The 18,928-nt window shown below is 44.5% G+C and overlaps 1 protein-coding gene across 1 annotated transcript in view; it reads right to left on the reverse strand.

Moving 5' to 3' along the window:
* The window catches only part of LOC120054922 (sec1 family domain-containing protein 2-like), a 187,030-nt gene that overhangs the window by 8,832 nt on the left and 159,270 nt on the right, over window positions 1–18,928 (reverse strand). Inside the window, exon 6 of the mRNA XM_039002661.1 lies at window positions 13,445–13,590. Coding sequence (XP_038858589.1) covers window positions 13,445–13,590 — 146 coding nt within the window. The remainder of the gene's footprint in view (window positions 1–13,444; window positions 13,591–18,928) is intronic.

The raw sequence follows: 18,928 nt of genomic DNA on the forward strand, positions 1-18,928 counted from the left end.
ACACTATCAACAACAGTATAATTAAGCAATAAGGCACGGGGGTGTGGTATATGGCCAATATACCACGGCTAAGGGATGTTCTTAGGCACGACACACCCCCGAAGTGTCTTATTGCTATTATAAACTGGTTACCAACGTAATTAGATCAGTAAAAATAAATGTTTTGCCATACCCGTGGTATACGGTCTGATATACCATGGCTGTCAGCCAATCAGCCTTCAGGGCTCGAACCACCTAGTTTATAATGAAGAATGACCTGGATTATCAGTTGATATAACAAGTCTCTAGCTGGCTTCAAGTTCCAAAAGCTGGTCTAGGATTAGCTCTAAACCCTGAAAAAATAAAACCAACACCGTCTGCAAGTCTATGGATAGAACTTTGTATTGGGTGTTGAGAGCGAAGAAGTCTCACTTAGTTTGCTGAGTGCTTTCTGCTGAATAGGTGGACCTTCCTCCGTTTAGCCCCCAGAATGACAAGAGTCTCGTCAGACTCCTCAGAGATTGGTTGCTATGGCAATGGAAGAAAACTATTACTTTATGTAAGACTAACAATGCCACTGCAACCTTCCAACCAAAACAAATATCCTTTCTAGGCTTCTCAGTACAGTGTGTGTGTGTGTGTGTGTGTGTGTGTGTGTGTGTGTGTGCGCAGGTAAACTCAATTGATAGGTCTTCTTGGAATTGTCTCCTACTGTTGCGGTGTCAATGTATTTTCCCTCTTAACTCACTCCTCTACCTTGAGATGGACAGGATAGCAGTAATGAGATTACGGATGTTTCCTCTTCAAGCCATTCCAGTCATGCTCTAAACCCCCCCCCCCCCTCTTTTCTTGAGCATGTGAAGTGTCTGACCTCTTCTGGGAAGAAATAATTGATTAACAGCATGACAAGTTCCAATGGATAATGCAGGTATATACTTGTGTGCACTGCATATGTTACTGAGCATTGTGTGTGTGCTATGAAACACACCATACCTGGTTAGTGTCTTGCACTTCTTTGGTGTGTTTTTATGTCAGAGACAGAGAGACAGGGGCAGGCAGGGAGAGGGAGAGAGGGAGAGAGGGAGAGAGAGAGAGAGAGAGAGAGAGAGAGAGAGAGAGAGAGAGAGAGAGAGAGAGAGAGAGAGAGAGAGGCAGGGGCAGAGAGAGACAGAGACAGAGACAGAGACAGAGAGAGAGAGAGAGAGAGAGAGAGAGAGAGAGAGAGAGAGAGAGAGAGAGAGAGAGAGAGAGAGAGAGAGAGGCAGGGGCAGGCAGAGAGAGACAGAGACAGAGACAGAGAGAGAGAGAGAGAGAGAGAGAGAGAGAGAGAGAGAGAGAGAGAGAGAGAGAGAGAGAGAGAGAGGCAGGGGCAGGCAGAGAGAGACAGAGACAGAGAGAGAGAGAGAGAGAGAGAGAGAGAGAGAGAGAGAGAGAGAGAGAGAGAGAGAGAGAGAGAGAGAGAGAGAGAGGCAGGGGCAGGCAGAGAGAGACAGAGACAGAGAGAGACAGAGACAGAGACAGAGACAGAGAGACAGAGAGACAGAGAGACAGAGAGAGAGAGAGAGAGAGAGAGAGAGAGAGAGAGAGAGAGAGAGGCAGGGGCAGGCAGAGAGAGACAGAGACAGAGAGAGACAGAGACAGAGAGAGAGAGAGAGAGAAGGGCAGAGAGAAAGGGGAGACAGAGAGATAGACAGAGAGAGAGACAGGGACAGACAGAGAGAGAGAAAGGCAGAGAGAGAGAGAGCAAGAGAGAAAGACAGAGGCAGGCAGAGAGATGGTCAGACAGAGAGAGAGATTATCTAATTGCTATTATCTACTTCACTTGCTTTGGCAATGTTAACATATGTTTCCCAATTGAGAGAAGCAGAGAGACAGGGGCAGGCAGAGAGACATGGACAGAGAGAGAGAGAGAGAGAGAGGCACAGGGACAGAAAGAGAGGAAGGCAGAGACAAAGCCAGAGAGACTGACAGACAGGAACAAAGAGAGCCAGAGATACTGACAGACAGGAACAAAGTGAGCCAGAGATACTGACAGACAGGAACAAAGTGAGCCAGAGATACTGACAGACAGGAACAAAGTGAGCCAGAGATACTGACAGACAGGAACAAAGAGAGCCAGAGACACCGATTGTAAGATTTGTAATTACTTACTCGCAGTGATTACATTTGACATAGTGCTGTTACACTCTAGGAAAAAGAACATTGGGTTCTTAAGTGTCTGAAAGAAAAATGCCGCCCCCCTCTCACTGTCTGACCGTGAGGAGTATTCTAAGATTAGAGGGAGAGGAGGTTGTCATTAACAAAGACATCTTGACCTGAAGACATCAAATTGACTAGAAGAGCGACTCAGTGGGGAGAGACGTGGTGATGAGAGTGTTTCTGTATTTTTTGAGTTTCTGTCAAGAAAAGCCAGTAACTCACAGATACAAAGCTCTGATCCATTTAATTGTACTCATTCATCATTCAACAGGAACAGAGAGAGTACTAACACATAGCACACCCACGCACACAGCTGTCTTACTATACTTATGAAGACTTTTTGGCGACCAAGAATTGATTGCCATTTAAAATCTTAAAGCCCTAAACCTAACTTTAATCTTAAACCCTAACCCTAAACCTAAACACTAACCCCTAATTCTAATCCTAACCGCTAAACCTAAAATAGCCTTTTTACAAGTGAGGACTGGAAAAATGCCCTCACTTCTCTGTATTTTAGTTGGTTTACTATTTGTGTGAGGACTTTTGATACTCACAAGTATACTAAAATGTGCACGCACACACACACGCTAAAATCGAAGGGCACAGCTATTATGCAGAGGCTTTGCCACTGTTTGGGGCCAGGCAGACATAGAGAACTAGAATGCAGATAATAGATGGGGTTGTAATTTTTACTACCCTGAAATAAACATGATAATACTGTATATCCAACTCTTTGTGAGCTGTGGCTGGGGGAAGGTACAGTCAGAGGAAATGTATTGATGGTAGATTGGATTGCAATATATGTCATGGAACATGTCATGAAATATACATAATTAAACCTACATCATTAAATAGTCTATAAATACATGCAATTATCAGATATCTTAAGCAGCATATTGTAAGGTGAGGGGAAAATAAGAGTGAAAGTAGGAGACATTCAGAGAGACATGCTAACATCTACAGGGCCCCGTTTTCATTTTTAAAAGTTATCTATTTGGATTTCGCCTATCGAATAGGATTAAATACATAGAAATAGAATGAATAGAACGGACAAATGATTTCCTTTAATGGTGACTCCCGTTCTATTCATTCTATTTCTCTATGCCAGGGGTTCTTAAACTTTTTCAGCCTGGACCCAAATAAGAAATTCTGTCTTTTCCTGGGACCCAGGCTTAGGAAAATATGCAACTATACGTAAATATCGGTACATTTCAATGCACTTATGCCTAAAAAAATGCAATATAGGCGAAAAACAAATAACAATGAAACACCCATAAATATATTTTCATGTTTATTTTTCCCCATTAAAAACACTCCTACACACCTGTCTAGGTTGGAACTGTTGCTGTTAAAATACAATACATCATTTCATTCTGAACTTGAATAAATGGATTGATCACATCACACAGATGTATAACTGAACACACACACAGGCTTTTTGATCGTGCAACCCTAAGTAACAGTACAGATCAAAACAGTCAGGCCTACTTACTGTATACATTATTGTTGATAGACAGTCTAGGTTGGAACTGTTGCTGTTAAAATACATATTTTTTTATTCTGAACTGGAATAAACTGATTGATCACATCACACAGATGTAGACCAGAACACACACACACAGTCCTAATGAGAGCTGTGTGGCTGGTTGAAGTTTTCAACAAGCATGTCTATTCTGGGCTCAGTTTTTCACAGTGCAACACTGGTCATGCTCAGCATTGACACTGTTTCTGTACTTGACAACCCTGAATCGCATAGGTATGTGGTGCCAAACTGGATCAGAACATCTACTGCTTTCTCAGTCAGGCAGGAGACCGCTTCCTGCTGCAGATGAGCAACCCAGAACTGTGTGTTTGTCTCAAAAAGCATCTTGCTTCAATCAGTTTATTCCAGTTCAGAATAAAAATTAATAATTGTAACAGCAACAGTTCCAAAAATAATTTCTGCAGTAAAATGTACAGTAGGCCTGATAATTTTTAATCTTCATCTGTACTGTTTCTTAGGGTTGTACTATCAGTAGCTACTAGCTTGCTTTGGCTAACGTTAGCTATTAGCTGTGTAACGTTACAAGGCCAGGGGATTGTTTGAAAGAGAAACTCACATCTATTACTATGAGAGATAGTACTCTCTTATTTCTGCTCATCCTCGCCTGTTATAAAATGACAACAATGCCTTGCTAGCTGACTTACTTTCCCACTGTCGAAGCAGTTTCCTGAAGCATTCCGCCCTGTTCTGAAAGAACTCTCTGGGTTTACCATCATGCTGTGGATGTTTGGTCAGGACGTGTCGTTTTTATTTGTTTCGTTTTGAGAGACTCATTACTAAGCACTTCCCCACGCAAAACACATTGTGGGCGCTCCTCGTTATTTCTCAAAGTTTGTATGAAAGAGACAGAAAGTCATCACTGTATTTGCGTTTCATGACGATTGAGCTCAGTCAGAACTTGTGGCTAGCATGAGTCCATTTCATGACAGCGGTGAGCGATGGCGAGTGGGAATAACAAGTCAGTGGCTTGAACGACAGCGCTGCAGCGTGTGGGTCGTGGAGTAATCTTCTTGGAAAACTGCAGAAAAAAAGATCTGGTAAACCGCGAAGCACACGGGCATCTCCCTCTCCCACTCGCGCAGCTGCCAAACTGGGCAGGGACCGCTGCTAAGCAGAGAGCGCACTGAACAGAGAGCGCAGTTGCACTTGGCCAAATCAATTCCAGTAATTCATGAAATAATTATACATTTACGTCGCGACCCACCATTAACAGGTCCATACTTTAAGAATCGCTGCTCTATGCATTTAATCCTATCCGATTAAATGTATAGAGGCAAAATCCAATTTTTGAAAACTGGGTCCAGGTCATAACAACATGTGTGAGAGAAAGAGAGCCAGTTGAAAACCCCAGCATACCAAGGTCATGTATCTCCCTTTCCCTTTCCATTGTGCCCCAAACAGTTTCCCACTACTACTACTTTCCACCTCTTTTCAACAGCAATCTTCACATGCCTTGCCTTTTACACAGTAGCACTCTGTTAAATTACTTGGGCAATGGTTTTCCTTTCAGAAGAGAGGTATCATTATGTCACATCATTCACTCTAGACAATAACTCTGACAGTTAAGGACAGGGTTATCTAGAGTGAGAGAGAGGAGAGGTAATGAGCAAATGAGCTCCTGAATTTTTCAGCATGTTCTTAAAGAATTTAGAGATTTAGAGTTAGATAAACTTAGATTTTTTTTGTCAGGGACATATACAGGATGCAACTCTCTACAACATAACCTTTGCTCCAAATCAAAACTCAAAACCTACAACCTGATTTTGGACGGAATTACGGAATCACCTGGAAGGCTTACAACTACCAAAGATTATTATTCCAAAGCTATACAGCAAATGCTCTGGAAAACAACAGAATGCTGAAAACACCATCCAACCTGGAACTGAGTTAGTAATGTTTAGTCTAAAGCTTTATTTTATTTCCAAAGGCCAAGAAGAAAAATACATACTTTACTTTATAAGGACTGAATGCTAAATTAAGGCTGCCAAGCTTGATACAACTTCAATTAGCACTGACGTGTAAAGTGAGAGGTGTCAAAGCCCTTTAGCCCAACAATGGCAGGAGAGTCGAACAGTCTACTCCAACCAAATGGAGAGGCCTTAGAAGCTGCCTCCCGCTGTTCAGAGGTAATTAAAATACAGTACCCTGTGTATGTAAAGAATGATAAGGCAAGAAAATATCACAAAATAAAGCTCCTTATGGAAAATCAAGACACCTTTTGCTGACTATTATAAAAATGGGAACATCAGCAATCTCATCTTCCACACAAACCATCCCCTGGCATGGCACAGTGCTATATTAACCAGACCATCCCCTGGTATGGCACAGTGCTATATTAACCAGACCATCCCCTGGTATGGCACAGTGCTATATTAACCAGACCATCCCCTGGTATGGCACAGTGCTATATTAACCAGACCATCCCCTGGTATGGCACAGTGCTATATTAACCAGACCATCCCCTGGCATGGCACAGTGCTATATTAACCAGACCATCCCCTGGTATGGCACAGTGCTATATTAACCAGACCATCCCCTGGTATGGCACAGTGCTATATTAACCAGACCATCCCCTGGCATGGCACAGTGCTATATTAACCAGACCATCCCCTGGCATGGCACAGTGCTATATTAACCAGACCATCCCCTGGTATGGCACAGTGCTATATTAACCAAACCATCCCCTGGTATGGCACAGTGCTATATTAACCAGACCATCCCCTGGTATGGCACAGTGCTATATTAACCAGACCATCCCCTGGTATGGCACAGTGCTATATTAACCAGACCATCCCCTGGCATGGCACAGTGCTATATTAACCAGACCATCCCCTGGTATGGCACAGTGCTATATTAACCAAACCATCCCCTGGTATGGCACAGTGCTATATTAACCAGACCATCCCCTGGTATGGCACAGTGCTATATTAACCAGACCATCCCCTGGTATGGCACAGTGCTATATTAACCAGACCATCCCCTGGTATGGCACAGTGCTATATTAACCAGACCATCCCCTGGTATGGCACAGTGCTATATTAACCAGACCATCCCCTGGTATGGCACAGTGCTATATTAACCAGACCATCCCCTGGTATGGCACAGTGCTATATTAACCAGACCATCCCCTGGTATGGCACAGTGCTATATTAACCAGACCATCCCCTGGTATGGCACAGTGCTATATTAACCAGACCATCCCCTGGTATGGCACAGTGCTATATTAACCAGACCATCCCCTGGTATGGCACAGTGCTATATTAACCAGACCATCCCCTGGTATGGCACAGTGCTATATTAGCACACAACCCCTCTGTTAAGAGAGGTGGTGTTACCGAGGGGTAGAAACTCAAGATACTTGACAACGAGGACTCTGAGTCAGCTAATATAAATCTCAATAAGTCTGGAACAGTATTGGTACAGGGCAACCCCAAACAGTTTCAGCTGGACTTTCACCTAATCAAAGAATTAGCCCAGCAGGAGAAGCTCTCCCTTGAGAAAGATACCCCCACCCCGAGCGGGTCAGACCAGACCTCTTCATTATATAACCCCACAGACGAGCAACTCCAAGCGGAAAGTCAACCTCCCAGCACAGAGTACTACTCCCTCATTGAAATGAAGGATACATTTATCCAGCTGGAGGTAAGAAAGGTGGATCTGGAACAGCAGGTGATTACGCTCCAGTCAGCACAGACCCAGACAATAGTCCAGCACAACAACACCCCCTTAACCAGACCCGGAGAGATGGAGGTAGAGAGAGACATATCTGCACTCTGGACTGTGGTGAGACAACTTCAACAGGAGCAAGAGCAAGAGAAGAACAGAGCACTAGAGGAGAGGATCAGACTGCTGGAGGAGAGGGTGAGAGGGATGGCGTGTGACAGGGAACAACCTACTAGAGAGGTGGCATCCCCCGCAGAGTACTCCTTATGGACTCAAATGGGAAGAAAACCTTTTTCCCAAACACAGTGTGTCTACACTCTGGTGTCCAAACACCCAGCGCGCCTTAGACCTTCTGTCTGAGAACCAACTAGGTTCACCTAGGCACATAATACACAGCAGGAAAGCACAGCAGGAAAGGGTGGCCACAGCACTCAAGGGAGTGATTGAAAAATCTTCTTCTACTTTCCCCAATGTACACGTGGTTATATCCACCCTGCTACCACGAAAAGACTTCCACCCTGCTACCATACAGCGGGTAAACGCAATTATTTCCCGTGACTGTGCCTCAAAACCAAATGTTTACCAGAACCACCACTCCACCCTGGACTTGAACAGCCTCTATGACCAGGTCCACCTATACAAGGCAGAAGTACCCACCTTAGCCCGGACCCTAAAGGACATCGCTCTCAAACGCAGCCCCAACACCTCACACAGGAGCAGCAGATCAATAGACACCCCGCCCAGACCAGCGAGACACTCTCCCAGACCTGCGGGACCCCCCCTCCCCAGACCTACACATAGAGGACCCACGGCGAGAGGACCAACATCTAGACCACAACACCATCAGCCATATCCACAACCCCACCCCAACCAATCAACCATGCCCACACCACATTTAGGCCCCCTCAGATCAGACCTATGCCCCTCCTGCCCTCCCCATGCACCCCACCCCCGCAAAGAGGGCCTCAACATGGAAGTCACACATAAGCCCAGGCCGTGAGCAGGCAAGCAGACCCAACCCCCACTCTTACACTAGCCCAAGCCGATGGCATGTACCAGATGCTCAGCAGGCTCTGCTCACACTTACTGGCCTGAGGCCAAACCACACAAATAACAACATTAGACACTTTATGGAACACAAAGCCTTCACTATCTCATCCTGGAATATCAAAGACCTGAGGTCATCTGCCTTTGGCCTAAAGAGCAGGAACCTGGACTTCATCAAAGAAATCGGAAATACAGACATTGTCATCCTACAAGAAACCTGGTATAGAGGAGACGGACCCACTGGTTGCCCTCTAGGTTACAGAGAGCTGGTAGTCCCATCCACCAAACTACCAGGTGTGAAACAGGGAAGGGACTCGGGGGGTATGCTAATTTGGTATAGAGCAGACCTAACTCACTCCATTAAATTAATCAAAACAGGAACATTTTACATTTGGCAAGAAATTCAAAAGGAAATTATTTTAACAGAGAAAAATGCGCTCCTGTGTGCTACCTATATCCCCCCACTAGAGTTCCCATACTTTAATGAAGACAGCTTCTCCATCCTGGAGGGGGAAATCAATCATTTCCAGGCGCAGGGACATGTTCTAGTCTGTGGCGACCTAAATGCCAGAACCGGACAAGAACCTGACACCCTCAGCACACAGGGGGACAAACACCCGCCTGGAGGTGACAGCATTCCCTCCCCCATATGCCCCCCTAGGCACAACTATGACAACATAACCAACAAAAACGGGTCAGAACTCCTGCAGCTCTGTCGCACGCTGGGTATGTACATAGTCAATGGTAGGCTTCGAGGGTACTCCTATGGTAGGTACACCTATAGCTCATCTCTTGGCAGTAGTACTGTAGACTTTATCACTGACCTCAACCCAGAGTCTCTCAGAGGGTTCAAAGTCAGCCCCCTGACACCCCTATCAGATCACAGCAAAATCACAGTCTACTTCAGCAGAGCAATACTCAATCATGAGGCATCAAAGCCAAAGGAACTGAGTAATATTAAGAAATGCTATAGATGGAAGGAATGTAGTGTGGAAACCTACCAAAAAACTATTAGGCAACAACAAATTCCATCCCTTTTAGACAACTTCCTGGACAAAATGTTCCACTGCAATAGGGAAGGTGTAAACTTGGCAGTTGACAATCTTAACAGTATATTTGACCTCTCAGCTTCCCTATCAAATCTAAAAATTTGAAACAGAAAACCGAAGAAGATGAACAACAATGACAAATGGTTTGATGAAGAATGCAAAAACCTAAGAAAGAAATTGAGAAACCTGTCCAACCAAAAACATAGAGACCCAGAAAACCTGAGTCTACGCCTTCACTATGGTGATTCACTAATACAATACAGAAATACACTACAGAAAAAGAAAAAACAGCACGTCAGAAATCAGCTCAATGTAATTGAAGAATCCATAAATTCTAACCACTTCTGGGAAAACTGGAAAACACTAAACAAACAACAACAACAATTGTCTATCCAAAATAGAGATGTATAGGTGAACCACTTCTCCAATGTTTTTGGCTCTAAAACAAAGAACAAACAGCAAAAACATATACATGATCAAATACAAAATCTTAGAATCAACTATTAAAGACTACCAGAACCCACTGGATTCTCCAATTACCTTGAATGAACTACAGGACAAAATAAAAACCCTCCAACCCAAAAAGGCATGTGATGTTGATGGTATCCTCAATGAAATGATAAAATATACAGACAACAAATTCCAATTGGCTATACTAATTTTTTTTAACATCCACCTCAGCTCTGGAATCTTCCCCAATATGTGGAACCAAGGACTGATCACCCCAATCCACAAAAGTGGAGACAAATTTGACCCCAATAACTACTGTATGCTTTGCGTCAACAGCAACCCTGCATTATCATTAACAGCAGACTCGTACATTTCCTCAGTGAAAACAATGTACTGAGCAAATGTCAAATTGGCTTTTTACCAAATGATCGTACGACATATCACGTATTCACCCTGCACACCCTAATTGACAAACAAACAGACCAAAACAAAGGCAAAGTCTTCTCATGCTTTGTTGATTTCCTAAAAGCCTTCGACTCAATATGGCATGAGGGTCTGCTATACAAATTGATGGAAAGTGGTGTTGGAGGGAAAACATACGACATTATAAAATCCATTTACACAAACAACAAGTGTGCGGTTAAAATCGGCAAAAAACACACACATTTCTTTCCACAGGGCCGTGGGGTGAGACAGGGATGCAGCTTAAGCCCCACCCTCTTCAACATATATATCAACGAATTGGCGAGGGCACTAGAACAGTCTGCAGCACTCGGCCTCACCCTACTAGAATCTGAAGTCAAATGTCTACTGTTTGCTGATGATCTGGTGCTTCGATCACCAAACAAGGAGGGCCTACAGTAGCACTTAGATCTTCTGCACAGATTCTGCCAGACTTGGGCCCTGACAGTAAATCTCAGTAAGGCCAAAATAATGGTGCTCCAAAAAAGGTCCAGTCGCCAGGACCACAAATACAAATTCCATCTAGACACCGTTGCCCTAGAGCACACAAAAAACTATACATACCTTGGACTAAACATCAGCGCTACAGGTAACTTCCACAAAGCTGTGAACGATTTGAGAGACAAGGCAAGAAGGGCATTCTATGCCATCAAGAGGAACATAAAATTCGACATACCAATTAGGATCTGGCAAAAAATACTTGAATTAGTTATAGAACCCATTGCCCTTCATGGTTGTGAGGTCTTGTGAGGTCTGGGGTCTGCTCACCAACGAAGAAAGAAATATTTTGCAAAAATATCCTTAGTGTACAACGTAAAACACCAAATAATACATGCAGAGCAGAATTAGGCCGATACCCGCTAATTATCAAAATCTAGAAAAGAGCTGTTAAATTCTACAACCACCTAAAAGGAAGCGATTCCCAAACCTTCCATAACAAAGCCATCACCTACAGAGAGATAAACCTGGAGAAGAGTCCCCTAAGCAAGCTGGTCCTGGGGCTCTGTTCACAAACACAAACAGACCCCACAGAGCCCCAGGACAGCAACACAATTAGACCCAACCAAATCATGAGAAAACAAAAAGATAATTATTTTCAATGCGTAATTAGTAATTAACAAACAAACAGCAAACTAGAATGCTATTTGGCCCTAAAAAGAGAGTACCCAGTAGCAGAATACCTGACCACTGTGACTGACCCAAACTTAAGGAAAGCTTTGACTATGTACAGACTCAGTGAGCATAGCCTTGCTATTGAGAAAGGCTGCCGTAGGCAGACCTGGCTCTCAAGAGAACACTGCCCACAAAATGAGGTGGAAACTGAGCTGCACTTCCTAACCTCCTGCCCAATGTATGACCATATTAGAGACACATATTTCTCTCAGATTACACAGATCCACAAAGAATTAGAAAACAAACCCGATTTTGATAAACTCCCATATCTACTGGGTGAAATACCACAGTGTGCCATCACAGCAGCAAGATTTGTGACCTGTTGCCACAAGAAAAGGGCAACCAGTGAAGAACAAACACCACTGTAAATACAACCCATATTTAGGTTGATTTATTTTACCTTTTGTACTTGAACTATTTGCACATTGTTACAACACTGTATATATACATAATATGACATTTGTAATGTCTTTATTCTTTTGGAACTTCTGTGAGTGTAATGTTTACTGTTCCTTTTTATTGTTTATTTCACTTTTGTATATTATCTACTTTACTTGCTTTGGCAATGTTAACATATGTTTCCCATGCCAATGAAGCCCCTTGAATTGAACCCATTCACCACATCTAATCATTCAGTTCCCTGTCAACACAATGCCTTCCTCATCAGCTCTCAGATCACAGTAGAGGCTCAGGACAGTGGAAGTGGAATGATCTGGCTATTCTTTTGTGTTGTTTAGTGTTATGGGATTTTCATGAATAATGACTAAATGATGTATACATTTAACGTAGAACTATAACTAAAACTACCCTGTCATTGTATGATTGTATGAAATTTATTAGAATCATACCTCTATAAATCTGATGTGTGTAGTTTTAGTCAGAATTAGGACAAGGACTTTTTGTTCCTTTTTAGTTTGTAAGCAGGGTGCAAGTGTGAGACAATGTATGAGATAAGAGGAGCTATCGACAGACAAGCTCTACTACTGTGTTCCTTACAGGACATTCTGTCCCCACCCAGGGAGGGGAGAGACCTTGGGCTTGTAGTAGATTGTATAACAGGTGGCAGACAATGTATGAGAAGAAGACTTGTGAACTATATTGTCATTGTTTCTGAGAGGAGTAGGGACATTTATGACGAAATGTGAGGTATATAGACCAATGTACAGGAAATGATAGGCAGAATGTTCCCGTAAATAAACATTTGACTTTTGTAGACTGGGCCTCTGTCTGTTTTTATTTCTATCAGTATCCTACAAATCCTGATATAGCAGACTGAGTAATTTAATTGAATTGGTTAAAGAATATGAGAACTTAATTCTCATAACATTAATCATTGTTGTTTTTCCTACTGAAACCGGAGGATAAAGCCAAGCCATTCACAGGTGCCTGCCTGCCTGCAGTGCCCTCCTCCAAACACACACTAACTCACTCTAAAGAGGAGGAAGACTGTGTGTGCTACATAAGAAAAATGCGCCACTCTGACACACAATGATGTGAGAGATTCATTCAGAAGACTGTGGCTCTGACGCAAGACTGGGATGAGAGGGAGAAAGGAAGAGCAGAAGTCAAAGTCTTCTATTCTATCTGGGACTGACGTCAATGTCATTGCCACTAGGGTGTCTGTGAAAGAGGGGAGGAGAAAGTGGAGAATAACTGCCTGAGATCTATGGAGATACAATACGTACGTATGAGCAGAACATTTATCTATAGTTGAACAGTTGAATAGACAAAAGTAGATAGGCGTGGACAGTAACGTGGACAGAAACTCGATACTAGGAAATAGTAATGTGTTCTGGAGGATGCTGTGGAGGTGTGTTGGAGAGGGACTGGGTTCCCTGATACCAATGACGTTGTTGAGGTGTGTTAGTGAACGACTGACCTGGTGTACTCCATCGCTGGCTGTGTAGACGGAGTTGAGCTGTTTGAGGTGGTCTCGGGTGTGGCTCAACTCTCTGAGGGTGTCAAACACCCCCTCCACAGCCGTATGGGCCCTCTCCATGGTGAGCTCTTCAATACTTCTACACCCTACAGAGAGAGAGAGACACACACACACAAAGCAAAAATGTACCAATGAATGTCCTCCTCACGTCTAATCAACATTTCATTTCATGTTGCCCTATTTCAAAAAAGTACCTGGGGAAGAAAATGTTGTGTTCTGATTATGAGGTGGAATTTGCTATCACGACCCCAAAAAGTCTGAGAACCCATGTCCTAAATAACTCAGTGTCTTGTACATTGGACTAGACTACCATGGTAAAGCCAGGAGAAAGAGTACAAAAGGCTCTTTATTTACCAAAGAATGTCCTCCTCACGTCTACTCAACATTTCATATGGCCCTACAAAAAAGTGCATGGGGAAGAAAAAGTTTGGTCAATGAGGAGAAGGTCACGTGGTATTAAGACTTACAGTATAAAATACATAAAATCAAACATGAAACCACATCAGTAGGACAGACACTCAGGGAGACAACACCTGGGATGAATGCTTGTGCATAGTGATGACAACAGCAGGACTACTGCCAAACAGCACACTTACATAAGATCCTCTGGGGTTGTTTTCTTCTAATGGACCGTTATATATGGACCGTTACTTCCGGCGCCGACAGAGATGGCCGCCTCGCTTCGCGTTCCTAGGAAACTATGCAGTATTTCGTTTTTTTTACGTGTTATTTATTACATTGGTACCCCAGGTAATCTTAGGTTTTATTACATACAGTCGGGAGGAACTACTGGATATTATATCAACGTCAACTCACCATCATTACGACCAGGAATATGACTTTCCCGAAGCGTATCCTGTGTTTTACCCACCACCCGGGACAATGGATCGGATCCCAGCCGGCGAACCAATACAACGACGCCGTAAAAGGGGCAGACGAAGCGGTCTTCTGGTCAGGCTCCGGAGACGGGCACACCGCTCCCGAGCATACTACTCGCCAATGTCCAGTCTCTTGACAACAAGGTTGATGAAATCCGAGTAAGGGTAGCATTCCAGAGAGACATAAGAGACTAACGTTCTTTGCTTCATGGAAACATGGCTCACTCGAGACAGGCTATCGGAGTCGATACAGCCAGCTGGTTTCTTCACGCATCGCGCCGACAGAAACAAACATATTTCTGGTAAGAAGAGGGGCAGGGGGGTATGCCTTACGATTAACGAGACGTGGTGTGATCATAACAACATACAGGAACTCAAGTCCTTCTGTTTACCTGACTTAGAATTCCTCACAATCAAATGTCGACCGCATTATCTACCAAGAGAATTCTCTTCGATTATAATCACAGCCGCATATATTCCCCCCCAAGCAGACACATCGATGGCCCTGGACAAACTTTATTTGACTCTTATGTAAACTGGAAACCACATATTCTGAGGCTCCATTCATTGTAGCTGGGGATTTTAACAAGGCTAATCTGAAAACAAGACTCCCTGAACTCTATCAGCATATCGATTGTGCTACCAGGGCTGGTAAAACCCTGGATCATTGTTATTCTAACTTCCACGACGCATATAAGGCCCTCCCCCGCCCTCCTTTCGGAAAAGCTGACCACGACTCCATTTTGTTGCATCCAGCCTATAGACAGAAACTAAAACAGGAAGCTCCCGCTCTCAGGTATGTTCAACGTTGGTCCGACCAATCTGATTCCACGCTTCAAGATTGCTTCGATCACGTGGATTGTGATATGTTCCGCATTGCGTCAAACAACAACATTGACGAATACGCTGATTCGGTGAGCGAGTTCATTAGCAAGTGCATTGGCGATGTCGTACCCACAGCAACTATTAAAACATTCCCCAACCAGAAACCGTGGATTGATGGCAGCATTCACATGAAACTGAAACCGCGAACCACTGCTTTTAACCAGGGCAAGGTGACCGGAAACATGACCGAATACAAACAGTGTAGCTATTCCCTCCGCAAGGCAATCAAACTAGCTAAGCGTCAGTATAGAGACAAAGTAGAGTCGCAATTCAACGGCTCAGACACAAGAGGTATGTGGCAGGGTCTACAATATATCACGGATTACAAAAAGAAAACGAGCCCCGTCGCGGACCAGGATGTCTTGCTCCCAGACAGACTAAACAACTTCTTTGCTCGCTTTGAGGACAATACAGTGCCACTGACACGGCCCGCTACCAAAACCTGCGGACTCTCCTTCACTGCAGCCGACGTGAGTAGAACATTTAAACGTGTTAACCCTCACAAGGCTGCAGGCCCAGACGGCATCCCGAGCCGCGTCCTCAGAGCATGCGCAGACCAGCTGGCTGGTGTGTTTACGGACATATTCAATCAATCCTTATCCCAGTCTGCTGTTCCCACATGCTTCAAGAGGGCCACCATTGTTCCTGTTCCCAAGAAAGCTAAGGTAACTGAGCTAAACGACTACCGCCCCGTAGCACTAACTTCCGTCATCATGAAGTGCTTTGAGAGACTAGTCAAGGACCATATCACCTCCACCCTACCTGACACCCTAGACCCACTCCAATTTGCTTACCACCCCAATAGGTCCACAGACGACGCAATCGCAACCACACTGCACACTGCCCAAACCCATCTGGACAAGAGGAATACCTATGTGAGAATGCTGTTCATCGACTACAGCTCAGCATTTAACACCATAGTACCTTCCAAACTCGTCACCAAGCTCGAGACCCTGGGTCTCGACCCCGCCCTGTGCAACTGGGTACTGGACTTCCTGACGGGCCGCCCCCCAGGTGGTGAGGGTAGGTAACATCTCCACCCCGCTGATCCTCAACACCGGGGCCCCACAAGGGTGCGTTCTGAGCCCTCTCCTGTACTCCCTGTTCACCCACGACTGCGTGGCCATGCACGCCTCCAACTCAATCCTCAAGTTTGCAGACGACACTACAGTGGTAGGCTTGATTACCAACAACGACGAGACGGCCTACAGGGAGGAGGCGAGGGCCCTCGGAGTGAGGTGTCAGGAAAATAACCTCAAACTCAACGTCAACAAAACAAAGGAGATGATCGTGGACTTCAGGAAACAGCAGAGGGAGCACCCCCCTATCCACATCGACGGGACAGTAGTGGAGAGGGTAGAAAGTTTTAAGTTCCTCGGCGTACACATCACGGACAAACTGAATTGGTTCACCCACACAGACAGCGTGGTGAAGAAGGCGCAGCAGCGCCTCTTCAACCTCAGGAGGCTGAAGAAATTCAGCTTGTCACCAAAAGCACTCACAAACTTTTACAGATGCACAATCGAGAGCATCCTGTCGGGCTGTATCACCGCCTGGTACGGAAACTGCTCCTCCCACAACCGCAAGGCTCTCCAGAGGGTAGTGAGGTCTGCACAACGCATCACCGGGGGCAAACTACCTGCCCTCCAGGACACCTACACCACCCGATGTCACAGGAAGGCCATAAAGATCATCAAGAACAACAACCACCCGTGCCACTGCCTGTTCACCCCGCTATCATCCAGAAGGCGAGGTCAGTACAGGTGCATCAAAGCAGGGACCGAGAGACTGAAAAACAGCTTCTATCTCAAGGCCATCAGACTGTTAAACAGCCACCATTAACATTGAGTGGCTGCTGCCATACATGTAAAAAATTTATCACTAGCCACTTTAAACAATGCCACTTAAAATAATGTTTACATACCCTACATTACTCTTCTCATATGTATATACTGTACTCGATACCATCTACTGCATCTTGCCTATTCCGTTTTGTACCATCACTCATTCATACAGTGGGGCATTCACCAATTTGGACTATTTTGTGTATGTCCATTACATGAAATCCAAATAAAATCTATTTAAATAACAGGTTGTAATGCAACAAAATAGGAAAAATGCCAAGGGGGATGAATACTTTTGCAAGACACTGTATGTGCATGCTTTCAAGCACACCCATCTCATTAACTTGTGGTGAGTTATTCACCATTTTAGATGAACAAATAAGGTTTTATATGCAATATGGTTAAATAAAGCGCAAAATTATTGATTATTATTATAAGAGTTCTTTGTCACTTTCCATGAGCCGGGTTGTGACAAAAACTCACACTCACTCTTATGTTAAATAAATGTATTGTATAGGGTGTGTGTGGCAGGCTTACAATGATGGCAAAAAACAACATTTGAGAGTGCGCTGACCCAGGTGCTAGAGGGGGTATGCAGCTGGAGGTTGAATGTTTGAAGGGGTACAGGACTATAAAAAGTTTGGGAACCACTGATCTACACTGATTGAAGTGGATTTAACAAGTTACATCAATAAGGGATCATAGCTCTCACCTGGTCAGTCTGTCATGGAAAGAACAGGTGCTCCTAATGTTTTGTAGACTCAATGTACTTTGACAGCGAGTTATTTCGCCACATAACTCCCTCTGAAGTGTTAAAGATCTGTAATTTAAGTCAACAGGGCTGGCCAGTTGTATTTTGGTCCGTTCTATTTTGGAGAGTTAGATATGCCCACATGCACTTCAACAACACAGAGATATAATGTACACAGAGTGGCCTGACTCAATGTCAAGACTGTCAGGATTTCATCTGTATTATATCATGGTTATTGTTAGGTCCTTCTCCAAATAGAGCTGATATCATATTTAACCTTGGTGGGTGCGTTGTTATGAGTCGCTGGCTATTGGAATGTAAAGCGTCTTGCACTGTGGCTTTCACTTCCCCATCAGTCGGAGGGGTTAGCTCATAGGAAAAACAGCCCTGCTCTCCTATCAGATGGACAGCAGCGTGAAGAAAGAGTGGGTCGGATGTGGGCTTTATCCTTCCACAACATGGATGTAAGACAGCCTGCACAGGAGAGAGGCATCCTGCAAAACTACGTAAAACAGTGTGAGTGTGTGTGTGCGTGCGAGCAAGTTTGCATTTTGTCAAGTATAAATACTGAAAACAGACCCAAAAATGTCTATTCACAGACATAGAAGCCAGACTTGCACTTTCAGGAACTTATGCAAACCAGCTACATTCAGTTAGAACATCTGACTCACAGTTCAGATACACTGACAACGCCAGGGTTTTTATCCATGCCATTCTGCTGCAGTGAGGGTGTGTCTCAGCATGTATAGCATGAGAGGGCTGTGATGTGGGTTGAGGATGGATGTAGAGCGGCAGAGGGAGGGAGGTGTGTCTCAGCATGTATAGCATGAGAGGGCTGTGATGTGGGTTGAGGATGGATGTAGAGCGGCAGAGGGAGGGAGGTGTGTCTGGGTGGAGCGTGAGAGGGCTGTGATGTGGGTTGAGGATGGATGTAGAACGGCAGAGGGAGGGAGGTGTGTCTGGGTGGAGCGTGAGAGGGCTGGTTGACTGGTTGCCAAAGCACACAGTGCTGCATGTCTGGAGCAGGCTGCAGGCTCTGCCAGGCCGGGACACAGTCTGTGGTTGA

This window comes from Salvelinus namaycush, chromosome 10 (assembly GCF_016432855.1).
Source record: "Salvelinus namaycush isolate Seneca chromosome 10, SaNama_1.0, whole genome shotgun sequence".
NCBI classification, from domain to species: domain Eukaryota; kingdom Metazoa; phylum Chordata; class Actinopteri; order Salmoniformes; family Salmonidae; genus Salvelinus; species Salvelinus namaycush.